We start from the raw sequence: 26,637 nt of genomic DNA on the forward strand, positions 1-26,637 counted from the left end.
AGGTCCATGACACCGCCATAGTTACTCGCATAGCGCCATCTTACATCAATTTGTTCAAGTAGGATCATTTCCTAGCCACCCAAGTCCTGAACCTCTCACCTAGTTCAAATTCATTGATGACATGTCTATGGAGACGTGTTCAGGGTGAGTACGCCCTGTTCTAATTCGTCCATGATCTCAGTGACTTCTTTCACTTGGTCCTCTTTGGCTCAGTGAGCCACCTACCTGTTTATTGACCTCAACTTCATGGATGGCTTCTAAGAGACTGTATTAATAAAACCTCACAATCACTTTGATAGCCTTAACCCATTCCATATCTAAAACTCTTTGCCACATAGCCTGCCCACTTGTGGTACCCCTTCTATTATCAATTTCATAATGATTGACCACTGCCTTAGAAATCCTCTTAAGTCTTCACTGCATGATGAGCATCAATTTTTGCACCTTTTCTAAAAGCTGTTGCTGGAGAGAAGAATCCAGGAGGCATGGGTTGTGAAGCATCCATTGAAAATGAGCATGTCATGCCCAATCGTGTGTTGCGCATCTGGGTGATCAGCTCTGCTCTTGGATACTGTTTGGTGGTGGCCATTAACCATTCATTCTGGTAGGCAGTTGGTTGGTGGTCATCTCTACATAGAATATTCAGGGTGGTGATTCTTCTGGCCGAAAGGTAATTTGTGACAGCTCTTTGTTGTTCCTATCTGTGACTCCGCATCTCTGCTATATGGTGAGTAGTAAGTTTCATTTGCTTGATTGTAATATTTCAATGTATGTTAATTGTTTGAATATTATCCCATGTAAATTATTACTGTTTAGAAACTAGGGTGTCCTCAACTGAGAGGAAAGAAAAGTCCTTATTATGAGATGCTCATCCCTCCCCCTCCCCTCTCCCCCCTCCCTGGTCATCCTTAATTATCAGGAATGTTATCTTCTTAGGACACCACCTTGCTCCCCCTACCTGGAATTCTCAGGGAATTTTTTCTTTTTTTCACTTTTTAGTAATCGCCCTGGTACCAGGCTGAAATTCCAGAAAAGCTGATATATGACACTATAATGGGTAACCACTGCCAAACTGTAGCCAAGGGTAGAGTCGACCACCCAGTGGCAGAGCACAGTGCTGGACACAATGAGCTCAAGTTCGACTGATGCTTCACAAGCTGTGCCATCTGAATCCTTCCCCTCAGTATCATCTTTTCTGAACTACTTAGGTGGGAGTTATCCTCACAACACCTTTCATTCCTTTACTCATCTTAACCTCAGTCTCTGCTAACCCACAGCACCCATACACTCTACCCAACAGTCTCTGCCTTTTCTGTCCTGTTATTCTTTCCTAAACCACTCCTCCATGTCATTGTCATTATGTGGGGCACTAACTCACTGACTGTGGTGTCCGTATGTCGCATTTCTGTGAGTGCTCATGCGCCTCTTGTAATTTTACTTTCCCACACATCACTATTAAAATTCTGTCTTTGCACAAATTTTGAAAGCTTCAAGAGGCGTAAGATATACAAAAGAATAACTTTTTACTTATCTTCATTATTTCGTTGTTGTTGTTGATGGTTCAAAGTCTTGTCTAGGGGTACATTCTTGCAGCTGAAATTTCAATTTTGTCAGTTCTTGATGACTAAATAACTGATTGAAGATTTACCTATTTTGTTCTTGAGTTTTATTCTTTGTCACATCTTTCAACATCACACTGTTTTTGCATTTTCCAAATTTAAAAAAAAAACAATAATTACATTGTTGGTGACAAACTAAGAAAACATCTACTACCATCAAAGGAATGCCCACCACTACTTACATTCTGCGGCACTCACATTATTCCAAAGAGCTTACAAAGCAAAAAAGTGTACAAACTTTCTTTACCAAAGAAGAATCTTCACTAAAATATATCATTATTTTGTAAATCAATCTAGAAATAAATTTAATAATCAGCATTAGATTATGCAATTAATAATATGAATTTTAAGTATGCCACAAATTTTGTAATTTCAATTATTTTTAAAAGAAGGGTAATTTTAACTGTTAATACATATCAATTATAACACATTAATTTCTTTTTTATACATTTTAGTCTGAAATATAATACATTGTATACAAAATCATATGAATTCCTTTAGTGAAACAGCTGAGATAATTTTAACCTATGCAAGAATCAATAGTATACATGGTATTGGTTATCTCTATTTTTTAAAAAAAGAAGAGTTAATGTTAAAGGAGGGTGACTCATTATACTCTCCCTCCCATGTTCCCATCCCATAACCTTGTGTCTCCCACCAAGCTTCCTTGAGACAGGGAAGTTGCTGTCCATACATCAGCATGGCTTTAGAAAGCATCACTCCTGCGAAATGCAACTCGCCCTTTTTTCATGACATCTTGCGAACCATGGATGAAGGGTATCAGACGGTTGTCATATTCCTTGACTTCCGGAAAGCCTTTTGACTCGGTGCCCCATTGCAGACTCCTAACTAAGGTACGAGCATATGGGATTGGCTCCCAGATATGTGAGTGGCTCGAAGACTTCTTAAGTAATACAACCCAGTACATTGTCCTCGATGATGAGTGTTCATTGGAGTTGAGGGTATCATCTGGAGTGCCCCCAGGGAAGTGTGGTAGGTCCGCTGTTTTTTTCTATCTACATAAATGATCTTTTGGATAGGATGGATAGCAATGTGCGGCTGTATGCTGATGATGCTGTGGTGTACGGGAAGGTGTCGTCGTTGAGTGACTGTAGGAGGATACAAGATGACTTGGACAGGATTTGTGATTGGTGTAAATAATGGCAGCTAACTCTAAATATAGATAAATGTAAATTAATGCAGATGAATAGGAAAAAGAATCCCGTAATGTTTGAATACTCCATTAGTAGTGTAGTGCTTGACACAGTCACGTCAATTAAATATTTGGGCGTAACATTGCAGAGCGATATATAGTGGGACAAGCATGTAATGGCAGTTATGGGGAAGGCAGATTAGTCGTCTTCGGTTCATTGGTAGAATTTTGGGAAGATGTGGTTCATCTGTAAAGGAGACCGCTTATAAATCACTAATAATACCTATTCTTGAGTACTGCTCGAGTATTTGGGATCCCTATCAGGTCGGATTGAGGGAGGACATAGAAGCAATTCAGAGGCGGGCTGCTAGATTTGTTACTGGTAGGTTTGATCATCACGCGAGTGTTATGGAATTGCTTCAGGAACTCGGGTGGGGGTCTCTGGAGGAAAGGAGGCATACTTTTCGTGAATCTCTACTGATGAAATTTAGAGAACCAGCATTTGAGGCTGACTGCAGTACAATTTTACTGCCGCCAACTTATATTTCACAGAAAGACCACAAAGATAAGATAAGAGAGATTAGGGCTCGTACAGAGGCATGTAGGCAGTCATTTTTCCCTCTTTCTGTTTGGTAGTGGAACAGGGAGAGAAGATGCTAGTTGTGATACAAGGTACCCTCTGCCACGCACCATATGGTGGATTGCGGAGTATGTGTGTAGATGTAGAAGCCATCAGCCACCCTCACCAACCCCTCTTGTACCCTGTCTCTTTTCCCCCTCTAACCACTTCACCCAACACGATCACTCACCGCTATGTACCTGCCAAACTACAGTCCCAGGATTGTGTGTTCAGTTGGCACAATGTGGCTGCACAGGTGTGTGTGTGTGTGTGTGTGTGTGTGTGTGTGTGTGTGTGGGGAGGGGGGGGGGGCAGGTGCAGCACATGTTGGTATGTGTACTCTAGCTCAGCAAAGAATTCATTCCAAAGCTCGCAAAGTTTTCATTATTATGTGTGAGAAAACAGTTTTCAGCAGTAGTGATCATTTTAGAGAAATTGAGAAATGAAGTGGAAGACTTCCCTTATTTGAACGGAGCAGACCTTTGGAGTGTTGTTTGGAAACTTAACTTCAGATTCAAAAAGTTCTACAAAAAGATTATGCTGATGGAAAATAATTGAATAAAATGGAAAAGATAAAGAGTTATGGTATGGAAACTGTGCTCCCACATAATCTCACATAGATTTGCAACTACTAGTGCAACTGCTTTACGAACTGTTAACTAACAAACATGGGGATGATTCATTATTAATGATATGTGGTGTAACTGACAAAACTTCAAGCTCTACACCCACGTTCTCCCCCCCCCCCCCCCCCCCCCTACAGTAACTATGATAGAAAGCTCAATTACAGTGTCTGCATTTGACATTATTCTGAAGAAACAACTTATCTGTGTCTGTATATGTGCGGATGGATATGTGTGTGTGTGTGCGAGTGTATACCCGTCCTTTTTTCCCCCTCAGGTGAGTCTTTCCGCTCCCGGGATTGGAATGACTCCTTACCCTCTCCCTTAAAACCCACTTCCTTTCGTCTTTCCCTCTCCTTCCCTCTTTCCTGATGAGGCAACAGTTTGTTGCGAAAGCTTGAATTTTGTGTGTATGTATGTGTCTATTTGTGTTTCTATCGACCTGCCAGCGCTTTCGTATGGTAAGTCACATCATCTTTGTTTTTATATAAACAAAGATGATGTGACTTACCAAATGAAAGTGCTGGCAGGTCGACAGACACACAAACAAACACAAACATACACACAAAATTCAAGCTTTCGCAACAAACTGTTGCCTCATCAGGAAAGAGGGAAAGAGGGGGAAAGACGAAAGGATGTGGGTTTTAAGGGAGAGGGTAAGGAGTCATTCCAATCCCGGGAGCGGAAAGACTTACCTTAGGGGGAAAAAAGGACGGGTATACACTCACGCACACACACACATATCCATCCACACATATACAGACACAAGCAGACATATTTAAAGACAAAGAGTTTGGGCAGAGATGTCAGTCGAGGCAGAAGTGCAGAGGCAAAGATGTTGTTGAATGACAGGTGAGGTATGAGTGGCGGCAACTTGAAATTAGCGGAGATTGAGGCCTGGTGGATAACGGGAAGAGAGGATATATTGAAGAGCAAGTTCCCATCTCCGGAGTTCGGATAGGTTGGTGTTAGTGGGAAGTATCCAGATAACCCGGACGGTGTAACACTGTGCCAAGATGTGCTGGCCGTGCACCAAGGCATGTTTAGCCACAGGGTGATCCTCATTACCAACAAACACTGTCTGCCTGTGTCCATTCATGCGAATGGACAGTTTGTTGCTGGTAATTCCCACATAGAATGCGTCACAGTGTAGGCAGGTCAGTTGGTAGATCACGTGGGTGCTTTCACACGTGGCTCTGCCTTTGATCGTGTACACCTTCCGGGTTACAGGACTGGAGTAGGTGGTGGTGGGAGGGTGCATGGGACAGGTTTTACACCGGGGGCGGTTACAAGGGTAGGAGCCAGAGGGTAGGGAAGGTGGTTTGGGGATTTCATAGGGATGAACTAAGAGGTTACGAAGGTTAGGTGGACGGCGGAAAGACACTCTTGGTGGAGTGGGGAGGATTTCATGAAGGATGGATCTCATTTCTGGGCAGGATTTTAGGAAGTCGTATCCCTGCTGGAGAGCCACATTCAGAATCTGATCCAGTCCCGGAAAGTATCCTGTCACAAGTGGGGCACTTTTGTGGTTCTTCTGTGGGAGGTTCTGGGTTTGAGAGGATGAGGAAGTTGCTCTGGTTATTTGCTTCTGTACCAGGTCGGGAGGGTAGTTGCGGGATGCGAAAGCTGTTGTCAGGTTGTTGGTGTAATGCTTCAGGGATTCCGGACTGGAGCAGATTCGTTTGCCACGAAGACCTAGGCTGTAGGGAAGGGACCGTTTGATGTGGAATGGGTGGCAGCTGTCGTAATGGAGGTACTGTTGCTTGTTGGTGGGTTTGATGTGGACGGACGTGTGAAGCTGGCCATTGGACAGATGGAGGTCAACATCAAGGAAAGTGGCATGGGATTTGGAGTAGGACCAGGTGAATCTGATGGAACCAAAGGAGTTGAGGTTGGAGAGGAAATTCTGGAGTTCTTCTTCACTGTGAGTCCAGATCATGAAGATGTCATCAATAAATCTGTACCAAACTTTGGGTTGGCAGGCCTGGGTAACCAAGAAGGCTTCCTCTAAGCGACCCATGAATAGGTTGGCGTACGAAGGGGCCATCCTGGTACCCATGGCTGTTCCCTTTAATTGCTGGTATGTCTGGCCTTCAAAAGTGAAGAAGTTGTGGGTCAGGATGAAGCTGGCTAAGGTAATGAGGAAAGAGGTTTTAGGTAGGGTGGCAGGTGATCGGCGTGAAAGGAAGTGCTCCATCGCAGCGAGGCCCTGGACGTGCGGGATATTTGTGTATAAGGAAGTGGCATCAATGGTTACAAGGATGGTTTCTGGGGGTAATGGATTGGGTAAGGATTCCAGGTGTTCGAGAAAGTGGTTGGTGTCTTTGATGAAGGATGGGAGACTGCACGTAATGGGTTGAAGGTGTTGATCTACGTAGGCAGAGATACGTTCTGTGGGGGCTTGGTAACCAGCTACAATGGGACGGCCAGGATGATTGGGTTTGTGAATTTTAGGAAGAAGGTAGAAGGTAGGGGTGCGGGGTGTCGGTGGGGTCAGGAGGTTGATGGAGTCAGGTGAGAGGTTTTGTAGGGGGCCTAAGGTTCTGAGGATTCCCTGAAGCTCCGCCTGGACATCAGGAATGGGATTACCTTGGCAAACTTTGTATGTGGTGTTGTCTGAAAGCTGACGCAGTCCCTCAGCCACATACTCCCGACGATCAAGTACCACGGTCGTGGAACCCTTGTCTGCCGGAAGAATGATGATGGACCGGTCAGCCTTCAGATCACGGATAGCCTGGGCTTCAGCAGTGGTGATGTTGGGAGTAGGATTAAGGTTTTTTAAGAAGGATTGAGAGGCAAGGCTGGAAGTCAGAAATTCCTGGAAGGTTTGGAGAGGGTGATTTTGAGGAAGAGGAGGTGGGTCCCGCTGTGACGGAGGACGGAACTGTTCCAGGCAGGGTTCAATTTGGATAGTGTCTTGGGGAGTTGGATCATTAGGGGTAGGATTAGGATAATTTTTCTTCGTGGCAAAGTGATACTTCCAGCAGAGAGTACGAGTGTAGGACAGTAAATCTTTGACGAGGGCTGTTTGGTTGAATCTGGGAGTGGGGCTGAAGGTGAGGCCTTTGGAAAGGACAGAGGTTTCAGATTGGGAGAGAGGTTTGGAGGAAAGGTTAACTACTGAATTAGGGTGTTGTGGTGCCAGATTGAGTTGCTTGGAATTTTGAGGTTTTGGAGGGAGTGGAGCTGGAAGTGGGAGACTGAGTAGATGGGAGAGACTGGGTTTGTGTGCAATGAGAGGTGGTTGAGGTTTGCTGGAAAGGTTGTGAAGGGTGAGTGAGTTGCCTTTCCGGAGGTGGGAAACCAGGAGATTGGATAGTTTTTTGAGGTGAAGGGTGGCATGCTGCTCTAATTTGCGGTTGGCCTGTAGGAGGATGCTCTGAATAGCCGGTGTGGATGTGGGAGAGGAAAGATTGAGGACTTTTATTAAGGATAGGAGTTGACGGGTGTGTTCATTGGCTGAGTTGATGTGTAGGTGAAGGATTAGGTGGGTGAGGGCAGTGGATTGTTCAGTTTGGAACTGGTATAGGGACTGATGGAAAGAAGGGTTGCAGCCAGAGATGGGAACTTTAAGTGTGAGGCCTTTGGGGGTTATGCCAAATGTCAGACAAGCCTGAGAAAATAAAATATGCGAGCGTAATCTGGCTAGGGTGAAGGCATGTTTGCGGAGGGAATGTAAATAAAACTTAATGGGGTCGTTGTGGCGGTGTTGTGAGGGTGACATGGTATTAGAAGGTGGAAAGTGTAAGATGAGGTTGAAATGAAAATGAAAGATAAAAATATATGGGGAGAGATAAGGGTGAACTAGAAAATAACTGGAGATCTGGTATGAAAAAATGCGAAAAAGTGTTGGTTAAGTTGATCCTGTGGTGAACTTGGGTTGGTAGACAGCGATGTGCATGAAGGTTAGGTAGTTGTGTTGCCGCTAAAACACGTTAAAGGACGGAGAAATTCGGGAAAATTTCGAAAAAACGTGTAAATGTATTAAAAGGCGTGGTGTTGTGGTGAAAGATTACGAAAATGGGGCTAACAATTGTAAATAATGTCGTTAAAACCTGTGGAGAGCGGCTAAAAATGATCAGTGATGTACGAAAAACGGAAGTGGAAATAAAGTAAAAGTTATTAGAACTGGCCGAAATGGTTGTTTAATACGTGAAGGCAGCTGTTATTGAACTAGAAACGGTTAGCGGTATTGTTGAAAGTGCAAAATAAAAATTTTTTGGTTATGGTTTGGAAGTGGGTTACGTATTATAGAGTATATATAGGCGGGATAAATTTGTATTACGGTAAAAAGGGAAGGTGAATACAAAGTGAGACTACTGGTAAACGCAGAAAGAGAAAATAAAGAGAAAATAAGACGACAGGAAAGATTTCGAGATGCAACAGCGACAATAACAAACGTAATTGTTGGGTTCAAATTAATGATATGGTTATAATAGAGGGAAACATTCCACGTAGGAAATATATATCTAAAAACAAAGATGATGTGACTTACCAAATGAAAGTGCTGGCAGGTCGACAGACACACAAACAAACACAAACATACACACAAAATTCAAGCTTTCGCAACAAACTGTTGCCTCATCAGGAAAGAGGGAAGGAGAGGGAAAGACGAAAGGAAGTGGGTTTTAAGGGAGAGGGTAAGGAGTCATTCCAATCCCGGGAGCGGAAAGACTTACCTTAGGGGGAAAAAAGGACGGGTATACACTCACGCACACACACACATATCCATCCACACATATACAGACACAAGCAGACATATTTAAAGACAAAGAGTTTGGGCAGAGATGTCAGTCGAGGCAGAAGTGCAGAGGCAAAGATGTTGTTGAATGACAGGTGAGGTATGAGTGGCGGCAACTTGAAATTAGCGGAGATTGAGGCCTGGTGGATAACGGGAAGAGAGGATATATTGAAGAGCAAGTTCCCATCTCCGGAGTTCGGATAGGTTGGTGTTAGTGGGAAGTATCCAGATAACCCGGACGGTGTAACACTGTGCCAAGATGTGCTGGCCGTGCACCAAGGCATGTTTAGCCACAGGGTGATCCTCATTACCAACAAACACTGTCTGCCTGTGTCCATTCATGCGAATGGACAGTTTGTTGCTGGTAATTCCCACATAGAATGCGTCACAGTGTAGGCAGGTCAGTTGGTAGATCACGTGGGTGCTTTCACACGTGGCTCTGCCTTTGATCGTGTACACCTTCCGGGTTACAGGACTGGAGTAGGTGGTGGTGGGAGGGTGCATGGGACAGGTTTTACACCGGGGGCGGTTACAAGGGTAGGAGCCAGAGGGTAGGGAAGGTGGTTTGGGGATTTCATAGGGATGAACTAAGAGGTTACGAAGGTTAGGTGGACGGCGGAAAGACACTCTTGGTGGAGTGGGGAGGATTTCATGAAGGATGGATCTCATTTCTGGGCAGGATTTTAGGAAGTCGTATCCCTGCTGGAGAGCCACATTCAGAATCTGATCCAGTCCCGGAAAGTATCCTGTCACAAGTGGGGCACTTTTGTGGTTCTTCTGTGGGAGGTTCTGGGTTTGAGAGGATGAGGAAGTTGCTCTGGTTATTTGCTTCTGTACCAGGTCGGGAGGGTAGTTGCGGGATGCGAAAGCTGTTGTCAGGTTGTTGGTGTAATGCTTCAGGGATTCCGGACTGGAGCAGATTCGTTTGCCACGAAGACCTAGGCTGTAGGGAAGGGACCGTTTGATGTGGAATGGGTGGCAGCTGTCGTAATGGAGGTACTGTTGCTTGTTGGTGGGTTTGATGTGGACGGACGTGTGAAGCTGGCCATTGGACAGATGGAGGTCAACATCAAGGAAAGTGGCATGGGATTTGGAGTAGGACCAGGTGAATCTGATGGAACCAAAGGAGTTGAGGTTGGAGAGGAAATTCTGGAGTTCTTCTTCACTGTGAGTCCAGATCATGAAGATGTCATCAATAAATCTGTACCAAACTTTGGGTTGGCAGGCCTGGGTAACCAAGAAGGCTTCCTCTAAGCGACCCATGAATAGGTTGGCGTACGAAGGGGCCATCCTGGTACCCATGGCTGTTCCCTTTAATTGCTGGTATGTCTGGCCTTCAAAAGTGAAGAAGTTGTGGGTCAGGATGAAGCTGGCTAAGGTAATGAGGAAAGAGGTTTTAGGTAGGGTGGCAGGTGATCGGCGTGAAAGGAAGTGCTCCATCGCAGCGAGGCCCTGGACGTGCGGGATATTTGTGTATAAGGAAGTGGCATCAATGGTTACAAGGATGGTTTCTGGGGGTAATGGATTGGGTAAGGATTCCAGGTGTTCGAGAAAGTGGTTGGTGTCTTTGATGAAGGATGGGAGACTGCACGTAATGGGTTGAAGGTGTTGATCTACGTAGGCAGAGATACGTTCTGTGGGGGCTTGGTAACCAGCTACAATGGGACGGCCAGGATGATTGGGTTTGTGAATTTTAGGAAGAAGGTAGAAGGTAGGGGTGCGGGGTGTCGGTGGGGTCAGGAGGTTGATGGAGTCAGGTGAGAGGTTTTGTAGGGGGCCTAAGGTTCTGAGGATTCCCTGAAGCTCCGCCTGGACATCAGGAATGGGATTACCTTGGCAAACTTTGTATGTGGTGTTGTCTGAAAGCTGACGCAGTCCCTCAGCCACATACTCCCGACGATCAAGTACCACGGTCGTGGAACCCTTGTCTGCCGGAAGAATGATGATGGACCGGTCAGCCTTCAGATCACGGATAGCCTGGGCTTCAGCAGTGGTGATGTTGGGAGTAGGATTAAGGTTTTTTAAGAAGGATTGAGAGGCAAGGCTGGAAGTCAGAAATTCCTGGAAGGTTTGGAGAGGGTGATTTTGAGGAAGAGGAGGTGGGTCCCGCTGTGACGGAGGACGGAACTGTTCCAGGCAGGGTTCAATTTGGATAGTGTCTTGGGGAGTTGGATCATTAGGGGTAGGATTAGGATAATTTTTCTTCGTGGCAAAGTGATACTTCCAGCAGAGAGTACGAGTGTAGGACAGTAAATCTTTGACGAGGGCCTCATCCTCTCAAACCCAGAACCTCCCACAGAAGAACCACAAAAGTGCCCCACTTGTGACAGGATACTTTCCGGGACTGGATCAGATTCTGAATGTGGCTCTCCAGCAGGGATACGACTTCCTAAAATCCTGCCCAGAAATGAGATCCATCCTTCATGAAATCCTCCCCACTCCACCAAGAGTGTCTTTCCGCCGTCCACCTAACCTTCGTAACCTCTTAGTTCATCCCTATGAAATCCCCAAACCACCTTCCCTACCCTCTGGCTCCTACCCTTGTAACCGCCCCCGGTGTAAAACCTGTCCCATGCACCCTCCCACCACCACCTACTCCAGTCCTGTAACCCGGAAGGTGTACACGATCAAAGGCAGAGCCACGTGTGAAAGCACCCACGTGATCTACCAACTGACCTGCCTACACTGTGACGCATTCTATGTGGGAATGACCAGCAACAAACTGTCCATTCGCATGAATGGACACAAGCAGACAGTGTTTGTTGGTAATGAGGATCACCCTGTGGCTAAACATGCCTTGGTGCACGGCCAGCACATCTTGGCACAGTGTTACACCGTCCGGGTTATCTGGATACTTCCCACTAACACCAACCTATCCGAACTCCGGAGATGGGAACTTGCTCTTCAATATATCCTCTCTTCCCGTTATCCACCAGGCCTCAATCTCCGCTAATTTCAAGTTGCCGCCACTCATACCTCACCTGTCATTCAACAACATCTTTGCCTCTGCACTTCTGCCTCGACTGACATCTCTGCCCAAACTCTTTGTCTTTAAATATGTCTGCTTGTGTCTGTATATGTGTGGATGGATATGTGTGTGTGTGCGCGAGTGTATACCCGTCCTTTTTTCCCCCTAAGGTAAGTCTTTCCGCTCCCGGGATTGGAATGACTCCTTACCCTCTCCCTTAAAACCCACTTCCTTTCGTCTTTCCCTCTCCTTCCCTCTTTCCTGATGAGGCAACAGTTTGTTGCGAAAGCTTGAATTTTGTGTGTATGTTTGTGTTTGTTTGTGTGTCTGTCGACCTGCCAGCACTTTCATTTGGTAAGTCACATCATCTTTGTTTTTAGATATATATTTCCTACGTGGAATGTTTCCCTCTATTATAACCATATCATTAATTTGAACCCAACAATTACGTTTGTTATTGTCGCTGTTGCATCTCGAAATCTTTCCTGTCGTCTTATTTTCTCTTTATTTTCTCTTTCTGCGTTTACCAGTAGTCTCACTTTGTATTCACCTTCCCTTTTTACCGTAATACAAATTTATCCCGCCTATATATACTCTATAATACGTAACCCACTTCCAAACCATAACCAAAAAATTTTTATTTTGCGCTTTCAACAATACCGCTAACCGTTTCTAGTTCAATAACAGCTGCCTTCACGTATTAAACAACCATTTCGGCCAGTTCTAATAACTTTTACTTTATTTCCACTTCCGTTTTTCGTACATCACTGATCATTTTTAGCCGCTCTCCACAGGTTTTAACGACATTATTTACAATTGTTAGCCCCATTTTCGTAATCTTTCACCACAACACCACGCCTTTTAATACATTTACACGTTTTTTCGAAATTTTCCCGAATTTCTCCGTCCTTTAACGTGTTTTAGCGGCAACACAACCACCTAACCTTCATGCACATCGCTGTCTACCAACCCAAGTTCACCACAGGATCAACTTAACCAACACTTTTTCGCATTTTTTCATACCAGATCTCCAGTTATTTTCTAGTTCACCCTTATCTCTCCCCATATATTTTTATCTTTCATTTTCATTTCAACCTCATCTTACACTTTCCACCTTCTAATACCATGTCACCCTCACAACACCGCCACAACGACCCCATTAAGTTTTATTTACATTCCCTCCGCAAACATGCCTTCACCCTAGCCAGATTACGCTCGCATATTTTATTTTCTCAGGCTTGTCTGACATTTGGCATAACCCCCAAAGGCCTCACACTTAAAGTTCCCATCTCTGGCTGCAACCCTTCTTTCCATCAGTCCCTATACCAGTTCCAAACTGAACAATCCACTGCCCTCACCCACCTAATCCTTCACCTACACATCAACTCAGCCAATGAACACACCCGTCAACTCCTATCCTTAATAAAAGTCCTCAATCTTTCCTCTCCCACATCCACACCGGCTATTCAGAGCATCCTCCTACAGGCCAACCGCAAATTAGAGCAGCATGCCACCCTTCACCTCAAAAAACTATCCAATCTCCTGGTTTCCCACCTCCGGAAAGGCAACTCACTCACCCTTCACAACCTTTCCAGCAAACCTCAACCACCTCTCATTGCACACAAACCCAGTCTCTCCCATCTACTCAGTCTCCCACTTCCAGCTCCACTCCCTCCAAAACCTCAAAATTCCAAGCAACTCAATCTGGCACCACAACACCCTAATTCAGTAGTTAACCTTTCCTCCAAACCTCTCTCCCAATCTGAAACCTCTGTCCTTTCCAAAGGCCTCACCTTCAGCCCCACTCCCAGATTCAACCAAACAGCCCTCGTCAAAGATTTACTGTCCTACACTCGTACTCTCTGCTGGAAGTATCACTTTGCCACGAAGAAAAATTATCCTAATCCTACCCCTAATGATCCAACTCCCCAAGACACTATCCAAATTGAACCCTGCCTGGAACAGTTCCGTCCTCCGTCACAGCGGGACCCACCTCCTCTTCCTCAAAATCACCCTCTCCAAACCTTCCAGGAATTTCTGACTTCCAGCCTTGCCTCTCAATCCTTCTTAAAAAACCTTAATCCTACTCCCAACATCACCACTGCTGAAGCCCAGGCTATCCGTGATCTGAAGGCTGACCGGTCCATCATCATTCTTCCGGCAGACAAGGGTTCCACGACCGTGGTACTTGATCGTCGGGAGTATGTGGCTGAGGGACTGCGTCAGCTTTCAGACAACACCACATACAAAGTTTGCCAAGGTAATCCCATTCCTGATGTCCAGGCGGAGCTTCAGGGAATCCTCAGAACCTTAGGCCCCCTACAAAACCTCTCACCTGACTCCATCAACCTCCTGACCCCACCGACACCCCGCACCCCTACCTTCTACCTTCTTCCTAAAATTCACAAACCCAATCATCCTGGCCGTCCCATTGTAGCTGGTTACCAAGCCCCCACAGAACGTATCTCTGCCTACGTAGATCAACACCTTCAACCCATTACGTGCAGTCTCCCATCCTTCATCAAAGACACCAACCACTTTCTCGAACACCTGGAATCCTTACCCAATCCATTACCCCCAGAAACCATCCTTGTAACCATTGATGCCACTTCCTTATACACAAATATCCCGCACGTCCAGGGCCTCGCTGCGATGGAGCACTTCCTTTCACGCCGATCACCTGCCACCCTACCTAAAACCTCTTTCCTCATTACCTTAGCCAGCTTCATCCTGACCCACAACTTCTTCACTTTTGAAGGCCAGACATACCAGCAATTAAAGGGAACAGCCATGGGTACCAGGATGGCCCCTTCGTACGCCAACCTATTCATGGGTCGCTTAGAGGAAGCCTTCTTGGTTACCCAGGCCTGCCAACCCAAAGTTTGGTACAGATTTATTGATGACATCTTCATGATCTGGACTCACAGTGAAGAAGAACTCCAGAATTTCCTCTCCAACCTCAACTCCTTTGGTTCCATCAGATTCACCTGGTCCTACTCCAAATCCCATGCCACTTTCCTTGATGTTGACCTCCATCTGTCCAATGGCCAGCTTCACACGTCCGTCCACATCAAACCCACCAACAAGCAACAGTACCTCCATTACGACAGCTGCCACCCATTCCACATCAAACGGTCCCTTCCCTACAGCCTAGGTCTTCGTGGCAAATGAATCTGCTCCAGTCCGGAATCCCTGAAGCATTACACCAACAACCTGACAACAGCTTTCGCATCCCGCAACTACCCTCCCGACCTGGTACAGAAGCAAATAACCAGAGCAACTTCCTCATCCTCTCAAACCCAGAACCTCCCACAGAAGAACCACAAAAGTGCCCCACTTGTGACAGGATACTTTCCGGGACTGGATCAGATTCTGAATGTGGCTCTCCAGCAGGGATACGACTTCCTAAAATCCTGCCCAGAAATGAGATCCATCCTTCATGAAATCCTCCCCACTCCACCAAGAGTGTCTTTCCGCCGTCCACCTAACCTTCGTAACCTCTTAGTTCATCCCTATGAAATCCCCAAACCACCTTCCCTACCCTCTGGCTCCTACCCTTGTAACCGCCCCCGGTGTAAAACCTGTCCCATGCACCCTCCCACCACCACCTACTCCAGTCCTGTAACCCGGAAGGTGTACACGATCAAAGGCAGAGCCACGTGTGAAAGCACCCACGTGATCTACCAACTGACCTGCCTACACTGTGACGCATTCTATGTGGGAATGACCAGCAACAAACTGTCCATTCGCATGAATGGACACAGGCAGACAGTGTTTGTTGGTAATGAGGATCACCCTGTGGCTAAACATGCCTTGGTGCACGGCCAGCACATCTTGGCACAGTGTTACACCGTCCGGGTTATCTGGATACTTCCCACTAACACCAACCTATCCGAACTCCGGAGATGGGAACTTGCTCTTCAATATATCCTCTCTTCCCGTTATCCACCAGGCCTCAATCTCCGCTAATTTCAAGTTGCCGCCACTCATACCTCACCTGTCATTCAACAACATCTTTGCCTCTGCACTTCTGCCTCGACTGACATCTCTGCCCAAACTCTTTGTCTTTAAATATGTCTGCTTGTGTCTGTATATGTGTGGATGGATATGTGTGTGTGTGCGCGAGTGTATACCCGTCCTTTTTTCCCCCTAAGGTAAGTCTTTCCGCTCCCGGGATTGGAATGACTCCTTACCCTCTCCCTTAAAACCCACTTCCTTTCGTCTTTCCCTCTCCTTCCCTCTTTCCTGATGAGGCAACAGTTTGTTGCGAAAGCTTGAATTTTGTGTGTATGTTTGTGTTTGTTTGTGTGTCTGTCGACCTGCCAGCACTTTCATTTGGTAAGTCACATCATCTTTGTTTTTAGATATATATTTCCTACGTGGAATGTTTCCCTCTATTATAACCATATCATTAATTTGAACCCAACAATTACGTTTGTTATTGTCGCTGTTGCATCTCGAAATCTTTCCTGTCGTCTTATTTTCTCTTTATTTTCTCTTTCTGCGTTTACCAGTAGTCTCACTTTGTATTCACCTTCCCTTTTTACCGTAATACAAATTTATCCCGCCTATATATACTCTATAATACGTAACCCACTTCCAAACCATAACCAAAAAATTTTTATTTTGCGCTTTCAACAATACCGCTAACCGTTTCTAGTTCAATAACAGCTGCCTTCACGTATTAAACAACCATTTCGGCCAGTTCTAATAACTTTTACTTTATTTCCACTTCCGTTTTTCGTACATCACTGATCATTTTTAGCCGCTCTCCACAGGTTTTAACGACATTATTTACAATTGTTAGCCCCATTTTCGTAATCTTTCACCACAACACCACGCCTTTTAATACATTTACACGTTTTTTCGAAATTTTCCCGAATTTCTCCGTCCTTTAACGTGTTTTAGCGGCAACACAACTACCTAACCTTCATGCACATCGCTGTCTACCAACCCAAGTTCACCACAGGATCAACTTAACCAACACTTTTTCGCATTTTTTCATACCAGATCTCCAGTTATTTTCTAGTTCACCCTTATCTCTCCCCATATATTTTTATCTTTCATTTTCATTTCAACCTCATCTTACACTTTCCACCTTCTAATACCATGTCACCCTCACAACACCGCCACAACGACCCCATTAAGTTTTATTTACATTCCCTCCGCAAACATGCCTTCACCCTAGCCAGATTACGCTCGCATATTTTATTTTCTCAGGCTTGTCTGACATTTGGCATAACCCCCAAAGGCCTCACACTTAAAGTTCCCATCTCTGGCTGCAACCCTTCTTTCCATCAGTCCCTATACCAGTTCCAAACTGAACAATCCACTGCCCTCACCCACCTAATCCTTCACCTACACATCAACTCAGCCAATGAACACACCCGTCAACTCCTATCCTTAATAAAAGTCCTCAATCTTTCCTCTCCCACATCCACACCGGCTATTCAGAGCATCCTCCTACAGGCCAACCGCAAATTAGAGCAGCATGCCACCCTTCACCTCAAAAAACTATCCAATCTCCTGGTTTCCCACCTCCGGAAAGGCAACTCACTCACCCTTCACAACCTTTCCAGCAAACCTCAACCACCTCTCATTGCACACAAACCCAGTCTCTCCCATCTACTCAGTCTCCCACTTCCAGCTCCACTCCCTCCAAAACCTCAAAATTCCAAGCAACTCAATCTGGCACCACAACACCCTAATTCAGTAGTTAACCTTTCCTCCAAACCTCTCTCCCAATCTGAAACCTCTGTCCTTTCCAAAGGCCTCACCTTCAGCCCCACTCCCAGATTCAACCAAACAGCCCTCGTCAAAGATTTACTGTCCTACACTCGTACTCTCTGCTGGAAGTATCACTTTGCCACGAAGAAAAATTATCCTAATCCTACCCCTAATGATCCAACTCCCCAAGACACTATCCAAATTGAACCCTGCCTGGAACAGTTCCGTCCTCCGTCACAGCGGGACCCACCTCCTCTTCCTCAAAATCACCCTCTCCAAACCTTCCAGGAATTTCTGACTTCCAGCCTTGCCTCTCAATCCTTCTTAAAAAACCTTAATCCTACTCCCAACATCACCACTGCTGAAGCCCAGGCTATCCGTGATCTGAAGGCTGACCGGTCCATCATCATTCTTCCGGCAGACAAGGGTTCCACGACCGTGGTACTTGATCGTCGGGAGTATGTGGCTGAGGGACTGCGTCAGCTTTCAGACAACACCACATACAAAGTTTGCCAAGGTAATCCCATTCCTGATGTCCAGGCGGAGCTTCAGGGAATCCTCAGAACCTTAGGCCCCCTACAAAACCTCTCACCTGACTCCATCAACCTCCTGACCCCACCGACACCCCGCACCCCTACCTTCTACCTTCTTCCTAAAATTCACAAACCCAATCATCCTGGCCGTCCCATTGTAGCTGGTTACCAAGCCCCCACAGAACGTATCTCTGCCTACGTAGATCAACACCTTCAACCCATTACGTGCAGTCTCCCATCCTTCATCAAAGACACCAACCACTTTCTCGAACACCTGGAATCCTTACCCAATCCATTACCCCCAGAAACCATCCTTGTAACCATTGATGCCACTTCCTTATACACAAATATCCCGCACGTCCAGGGCCTCGCTGCGATGGAGCACTTCCTTTCACGCCGATCACCTGCCACCCTACCTAAAACCTCTTTCCTCATTACCTTAGCCAGCTTCATCCTGACCCACAACTTCTTCACTTTTGAAGGCCAGACATACCAGCAATTAAAGGGAACAGCCATGGGTACCAGGATGGCCCCTTCGTACGCCAACCTATTCATGGGTCGCTTAGAGGAAGCCTTCTTGGTTACCCAGGCCTGCCAACCCAAAGTTTGGTACAGATTTATTGATGACATCTTCATGATCTGGACTCACAGTGAAGAAGAACTCCAGAATTTCCTCTCCAACCTCAACTCCTTTGGTTCCATCAGATTCACCTGGTCCTACTCCAAATCCCATGCCACTTTCCTTGATGTTGACCTCCATCTGTCCAATGGCCAGCTTCACACGTCCGTCCACATCAAACCCACCAACAAGCAACAGTACCTCCATTACGACAGCTGCCACCCATTCCACATCAAACGGTCCCTTCCCTACAGCCTAGGTCTTCGTGGCAAATGAATCTGCTCCAGTCCGGAATCCCTGAAGCATTACACCAACAACCTGACAACAGCTTTCGCATCCCGCAACTACCCTCCCGACCTGGTACAGAAGCAAATAACCAGAGCAACTTCCTCATCCTCTCAAACCCAGAACCTCCCACAGAAGAACCACAAAAGTGCCCCACTTGTGACAGGATACTTTCCGGGACTGGATCAGATTCTGAATGTGGCTCTCCAGCAGGGATACGACTTCCTAAAATCCTGCCCAGAAATGAGATCCATCCTTCATGAAATCCTCCCCACTCCACCAAGAGTGTCTTTCCGCCGTCCACCTAACCTTCGTAACCTCTTAGTTCATCCCTATGAAATCCCCAAACCACCTTCCCTACCCTCTGGCTCCTACCCTTGTAACCGCCCCCGGTGTAAAACCTGTCCCATGCACCCTCCCACCACCACCTACTCCAGTCCTGTAACCCGGAAGGTGTACACGATCAAAGGCAGAGCCACGTGTGAAAGCACCCACGTGATCTACCAACTGACCTGCCTACACTGTGACGCATTCTATGTGGGAATGACCAGCAACAAACTGTCCATTCGCATGAATGGACACAGGCAGACAGTGTTTGTTGGTAATGAGGATCACCCTGTGGCTAAACATGCCTTGGTGCACGGCCAGCACATCTTGGCACAGTGTTACACCGTCCGGGTTATCTGGATACTTCCCACTAACACCAACCTATCCGAACTCCGGAGATGGGAACTTGCTCTTCAATATATCCTCTCTTCCCGTTATCCACCAGGCCTCAATCTCCGTTAATTTCAAGTTGCCGCCACTCATACCTCACCTGTCATTCAACAACATCTTTGCCTCTGCACTTCTGCCTCGACTGACATCTCTGCCCAAACTCTTTGTCTTTAAATATGTCTGCTTGTGTCTGTATATGTGTGGATGGATATGTGTGTGTGTGCGAGTGTATACCCGTCCTTTTTTCCCCCTAAGGTAAGTCTTTCCGCTCCCGGGATTGGAATGACTCCTTACCCTCTCCCTTAAAACCCACTTCCTTTCGTCTTTCCCTCTCCTTCCCTCTTTCCTGATGAGGCAACAGTTTGTTGCGAAAGCTTGAATTTTGTGTGTATGTTTGTGTTTGTTTGTGTGTCTGTCGACCTGCCAGCACTTTCATTTGGTAAGTCACATCATCTTTGTTTTTAGATATATATTTCCTACGTGGAATGTGGGAATGTTTCCCTCTATTATAACTATATATATATATATATATATATATATATATATATATATGTGTGTGTGTGTGTGTGTGTGTGTGTGTGTGTGTGTGTGTGTGTGTGTGCGCGCGAGTGTATACCCGTCCTTTTTTCCCCCTAAGGTAAGTCTTTCCGCTCCCGGGATTGAAATGACTCCTTACCCTCTCCCTTAAAACCCACATCCTTTCGTCTTTCCCTCTCCTTCCTTCTTTCCTGATGAGGCAACAGTTTGTTGCGAAAGCTTGAATTTTGTGTGTATGTTTGTGTTTGTTTGTGTATCTGTCGACCTGGCAGCACTTTCATTTGGTAAGTCACATCATCTTTGTTTTTAGATATATTTTTCCTACGTGGAATGTTTCCCTCTATTTTATATATATATATATATATATATATATATATTGTTAGTTATTGTTGGCGAATTTTCCCTAAAAGGAAATCGTTAAGCTTATGACTTTGAAGGCTTGTTCTACTTGTCCTTCCAGTACTCCTTCATTCTCTTGGAGAGGGCCTCTTTTCTCTCCTCAGACCATTCTTGTTTGGTCTGCTGTTTTAGCGCTTCTGACTTTACTTCCCAATTGTCTGTGTGTTTTCGGAAGGTGCTTCTGTCTGTGGTGTTTGTGGTGCCAATTGCTTGTAGGTCTTTTCGGACTCCTTCCATCCAGGGTGTCGAGACTTTAAGTGTGTTGATGTGTTCTAGAATTTTCTTGGTGAGTCTTGTTTCAGGGAGTCTATCTAAATGTCCGTAGAATTTAAGGCGCCTTTTTCTCATATCGTTCTCGATGTTCGAATATGCTTCTACTGTTGAGTTCTTCTGTAGTCTGTAGCCATCTGGTGTGGGTCTTTCTCCTAAAATTTTCCTCATGATTTTGCGTTCTTCTTTTTTGATTTCTTCAATTTTGATTTTCCTGTGGAGTGCTAGTGTTTCGCTGGCATACAGTACGGCGGGTTTGATCACTGTGTTATAGTGTCTGATCTTGGTGTTTCTGGAAATGCATTGTTTGTTGTAGACGTTTCGTACCATGCCTAGTGATTTCCGTGTCTTCTGTTGTCTGTCTTCGTATAAGCCAGTTTCTCTGTTCCGGTCGGTTCGATGATTTCGCCTAGGTATCTGAAGTGTGTGACCCTTTAATTTTGCCATACTTGGTTGTGATGTCGTCGCCTTCTCTTGTTAGGACTTGCGTTTTTTCAAAAGAGATTTGTAGGCCGACTTTCTCGGCGCATTCTTTCAGGATTTCGATCTGTGTTTTTGCTGATGTTGGGTCATAGGTCAGTATCGCTAGGTCGTCTGCGAATGCTAGGTAAGGGATTTCCAGTCTTTTCCTTCCTAATGTGACTGGTCTCCAGGTGTTTTGTCTCCTGACTTCAGCTTCCCATTCGCTCATTACTTTGTCCAGGACGATGTTGAACAATAGCGGGGATAGTCCATCTCCTTGTCTTAGGCCAGTGTGGATTTCAAAGGGGTCCGAGATTTCGCCCATGAATTTGACTTTGGATTTTGTATTGGTTAGTGTCTGTTCGATTAGTCTTCGGGTCTTTTGGTCTAGGCCTTTTTCTCTGAGGATTTGGATGAGGGACTTTCTGTCGATCGAGTCGTAAGCCTTTTGAAATCGACGAAAGTGCAGATGATTTTTTTGGGGCTTGTCATGTGGGATTTTATGATTGATTTCAGGTTGAAGATTTGTTCGGGGCAGGCTCTGTTGGGTCTGAAACCCGCTTGGTATTCCGAGATGGCGGGTTCCAGTTGTCCTTGCGTTCTGGTGAGAAGGCAGGTTGATAGAATTTTGTAGATGACCGGTAGCAGGGAAATCCCTCTATAATTGTTTGTGTCTGTCCTGTCACCTTTCTTGTGTAGCGGGTGAATGAGTGCGGTCTTCCAGTCGTCAGGTATGATTTCGGTTGTCCAGGTGTTCTGTATGATTTGTGTGATTTCGTTTAGCGAGTTTGGTCCTAGGTTCTTCAGCAGTTCTGCCGTTATTCCGTCTTCACCGGCTGCCTTGTTGTTTTTCAGTTTCTTTATGCAGTGGAGGATTTCTTCTTTTGTTGGTGATGGTGAGTCTTCCGGTGCGTTGGCCGGTTCTCGGAGTTCGAAGGTTGAGTTAGGTTCCGGGCAATTTAGTAATTTTGAAAAGTACTTCGCGAGCTCTTCACAGTTTTCTTTGTTGGTAAGTGCCAGTTTTCCGTCTTCTTTTCTGAAGCAGAGGTTCTGTGGTGAGTATCCTTTGACTTGGTTGGCGAACGTCCTGTAGAAATCCCGTGTGTTGAAATTTCTGAAGTCTTCTTCGATGGAGTTTAGCTGATTGTTTATGTATTTGCGTTTCTCTTGTCTTATTGTTTTCGATGTTTGTCTTCGAATTTCATAGAAGTTGTCCTGTGTTTCTTGTGTTTTGTTGCTGTTGTAGTTTGTGAAAGCTGTTCTTCGATTTTGTAGGGCGATTTCGCAGGTAGTGTTCCACCAAGGGTGCCTGGGTTTTCTAGTCAGCGGGATCAGTTCTTTGGCTGTGTTCACAATTTTTTGTTTAAAGCTGGTCCAATCTTTCGCCTCTTGTTTTTCCCAGTGTTCTGTGATGTTCGATTCTCTGATCTTTCTTGTATCAAATTTCGGTGAGGTCAATTTCTTTTTGTGTTGTCTTCTTGGTGTGAGTTTGATTTTGATTCTTGTTAGGTAGTGGTCCGAATCTATGTTGGCGCCTTTTCTCACTTGGACGTCGTGGATTTCTTTCTGGTATTCATAGGAGATTGCCAAGTGATCTATCTGGAATTCGCCTAGTGAGTGGACTGGTGATCGCCACGTCTTTTGTTTCTTGGGCTTTTTCATCAGGGAGGTTGACATGATTTTGAGGTTGTTTTGCTGGCAGAGTTCGATCAGTCTGGTGGCATTTTTTTTGGTGAATTTGTGTGCAGGGAAATTTCCTACTGTTTTTCTGTAGCGTTTTTCTCTGCCGACTTGTGCGTTGAAATCGCCTAGTAGAATTTTCGCGTTGTCTTGGGGTATTTTTGCCAGGGTGGTTTCGAGTTTGTCCCAGAATTTGTCTGTTTCTTCTGGTTTGTCCTTGTTGTCTACGTTCGTGGGGGCGTGTACGTTGATGAGGGTGTAGTTCTTGTTGGCGTGTTTGATTCGCATGGTCATGAGCCTGTTGTTGATCGCGTTGACTTCTTTTACTGAGTCTAGGATGTTTTTGTTTACTGCGAAGGCCATGCCGAGGAGTGCTCCTCCTTTGCCGATTTTCCTGTTGGTTCCACTCTTGGAGAATCTGTAGTTTCCGTAGTCTATTGTGTCTGAATCCGTGTATCTTGTTTCTTGTAGCGCTAGGATCGAGATCTTTTGACTGGTGAGTTCCGTTGTTAGATTGTGTAATTTTCCCGTTTGTATTAGTGTCTGTATGTTGAAGGTGCCAAAGTATGTGTGTGTTTTCTTGGGTAGTTTGCCAGAGCGCTCCGACTCGCCCTTTAGTACATCTCCAGGTCCCCCAGAATCCGAGTGCCTGGTTGCCGTCTTGCGACGGGTGGATCGTCCACCTGGGGTAATGTTGTTTTTAGGTGTACTTGCCATTATGCTTGTAATTCGTCTGGCTTGCGCCAGTTTGGTAGAACCAGGGATTTTCAGTTCCTGGAGCTCGTATCAGCCGCACCATTAGTGACAGACGCTGGCCAGAGTACTGGTGGTTACCACACAGACGTGTCTGGGCTTTTGTGTTAGTTTTCTTGGTTGAATCTTTAAACTGGGCAGTACCAGTTGCTCACCTAATTAGGGTCTGGCTTCTGCGCCTCTTCAAAGTAGACAAAAGAAACAAAAGTTGCTCCCTTTTTTACTGTAAAATAATATTCGCATATGAAATAAAACAGGACATTTACTCGTTTCTAAAGAAGTACAGCACCTTGATGTTATCATAGGATGTAGCCAGAACTGGAAATTGTAATTAGGTGGCAATTGTTATGAAACAAATAATAGTGATGTGTGTTCCCTCTTCCAATATCTTGACAGTTTCTAGAGACCTCAGTGAGTTCATTCCTTGTTCAAAAATAGATTTCCATTCACTTTTCCTCTTATACCATCAACACTTATCACAAACCTGCTGACCATCCACAAACGAATGCCCCTTTCATAGCAATATGCCACCCAAGACTGAAACAACTAAATCAGATCTCTGCTGAAGATCTGACTACATTTACTTATGCCTTTAAATGAGAAAATATCTGTCTTATTATCATTGCCAACTCTCAAAAATTTGTGTTTTGCATCCTTCATGTCCTCACCATCACCAAGTCACCCATATTTCGAGGCCCTGGCTGGGGTCCTATATTGCTATGGAATACCCAACATCTGTTTCACACATCCATCTCCTGCTGCAGCTGAGCCATTGGTCTCTCCTGCCTCATCAGAGACAAACCCACCTATGAGTATGGCTGCATCACCTGCCAATTTCACTGTGCAGCATTCTGTGTGATGTATGAACCTACTATCCACCCTAATAAAAGGCCACATTCAGATTGTGATGAAGGACCAATTAGACCACGAAGTTAACCATACTGCTTGGCATAAAGTGATTGAATTTGAAAGCAGCTTCATAACTCTTGAATTGCAGTTCATCTTCCCTTACATTAGTTTGTCTGAACTGCATAGGTGGAAACCTACCCTCCTGTGTATTCTTTGTTACCACCATGTAACACCTTTCCACCCTCCCGTCCCTCCACCTCCATCCTCATCTCCTCTAGTTGCTGACATCTTGAAAATGGTAGTGCTATAAATAAGTAGGGGTATGTATATGTTGTCAGGAAAGTTTTCTTAGGTGGGAGCAAGTTGACAGTTGGCAAATATTATTTTGCAGTTGAAAAGGGAGCAAATTTGTTTCTTTATGAAATTGTGATTCCATTAACATCAACCACCATCTATAATCCAAAGTATATATATTATTTAAATAATTAACTTGCAATAGCAAATTCTACCATCAACCAATGAAGCACTGGTTAAATCTGGAAGTGTAATTTTTCTTAAATGTGGTTAGTTTTGCAGCTTGTGCAAACTCAATTTTGTTACATAATAATTTTGTCTTATGGTCCATTCTGTTAAATTCAGTGGGCTGGTTAATGATTTTTCCCTCTTTATATCTTACAGGTATTCTGGTCATATATTGTTGGAATGCTCACAAATTTGGACTCGATGCCTCTAGAGCGGATACATCAGATGCTCAAAATGTTTGCGTCACAGGGACCAACATCTGTGGAATGCAATATACAAGAACTAAGACATTTCCTTGACAGAAAAGTTCGTGAACATCAGTTGCTGTTCAGTGGCGGGTACTATCGCTTACCTAAATCATAGACAGCAAATGAAACAAGGTCACCAGCTACACGGCAGCACACAGTTGTTCTTTAATTGTACATAAATGTTTGAAATTGTAATTAATTATGCTGTATACAATGTAATTAAAAGAAATTACTTTTGTATTCTAATTTGTATTATCAAACAAAAACATCATCAGCTAACCATTCCGATCTGCTCCCTCTTTGCAGAATTGGTAGACAAATGAAAAAATGTAAGTTTAAGTCTTGTTTCTATCATTTACATATATAAACTCCTTACATATTGACATTTACATAATTCTAAGGAAACAAACACAAATGACAGTAAATACTTACTATTTGGTAGCTGTGATACTATGTACAGGGTGTTCATTATTAAAATTCCAGTTTCAAAAAGCTGTAGAAAGAGACTCACTGATCATAATGATGTCAAATGTGACCAGCATATTATTGAAATGTCACCGAACAAATAAATTTAACAGAAATTTGACCCATAGGTGGCAGTGTAAGCATCAGAATATGCACTTCAACAGACACATTGTTCCTCAGTTCACATCTGCGACACCCACCATGACTGTCTCCACGAAGAATCACACACTGCTGGTAAAGGATGTTGACTATGCACCTGTAACACTACAGAAGTTCTGAACACTCAAGGGCATGAGAAAACGCTTTGGTCAAATGTCTGCTAAGGGTGTGGAGAAAAGAATGCAAAATTAGAAAAGACAGATTCCTTTGAAGGGCAGTGTGGCAGAGGGAGGAAAGTAGTTGATCTGATGTCTAAGATGTGGCATCGAGCAGTCGTGTGCAGACATGCAGTGCATGATAAATTGTCTGAACATTGGATGTGACTACAAGCTCAGTGCATAAAATCCTATAAAACATCCTGCATTGTTATCCATATAAAATCACCTATTCCCAGGAGTCACTTCTTGCTGATGTGCCAGCTAGACAAACATTCGCTCTGGAATTTCTTGCTTGCATGGAAGTGGACAATGAATGGGCATGGAACATTTTGTGGACAGACAAGTGCCATTTCCATCTTCCACGACATGTCAGGTGCAGAATATGGGCAGTGGAAAATCTGCACACACATCAACTGATACCACTTCATCCTGCAAAGGTGATTGAATGTGCCCTCAGTGGATCAGTGGTAAACACTGTGAGAGTCATTTGCACGCCATCACTCCAACCCTCAACAATGTGGATTTGTGCAT

General features: G+C 44.9%; 1 protein-coding gene across 2 annotated transcripts in view; it reads left to right on the top strand.

Annotated features, from left to right (window-relative positions):
• Positions 1–25,570, top strand: part of LOC126481289 (anaphase-promoting complex subunit 2) — a 117,555-nt gene extending 91,985 nt beyond the window's left edge. For both annotated transcript variants that reach the window (XM_050104928.1, XM_050104927.1), the window contains one exon: positions 25,233–25,570. In XM_050104928.1, coding sequence (XP_049960885.1) covers positions 25,233–25,439 — 207 coding nt within the window. In that variant the 3' untranslated portion in view covers positions 25,440–25,570. The remainder of the gene's footprint in view (positions 1–25,232) is intronic.
• Positions 25,571–26,637: the final 1,067 nt, after the last annotated feature.

This window comes from Schistocerca serialis, chromosome 5 (genome assembly GCF_023864345.2).
Source record: "Schistocerca serialis cubense isolate TAMUIC-IGC-003099 chromosome 5, iqSchSeri2.2, whole genome shotgun sequence".
NCBI lineage: Eukaryota > Metazoa > Arthropoda > Insecta > Orthoptera > Acrididae > Schistocerca > Schistocerca serialis.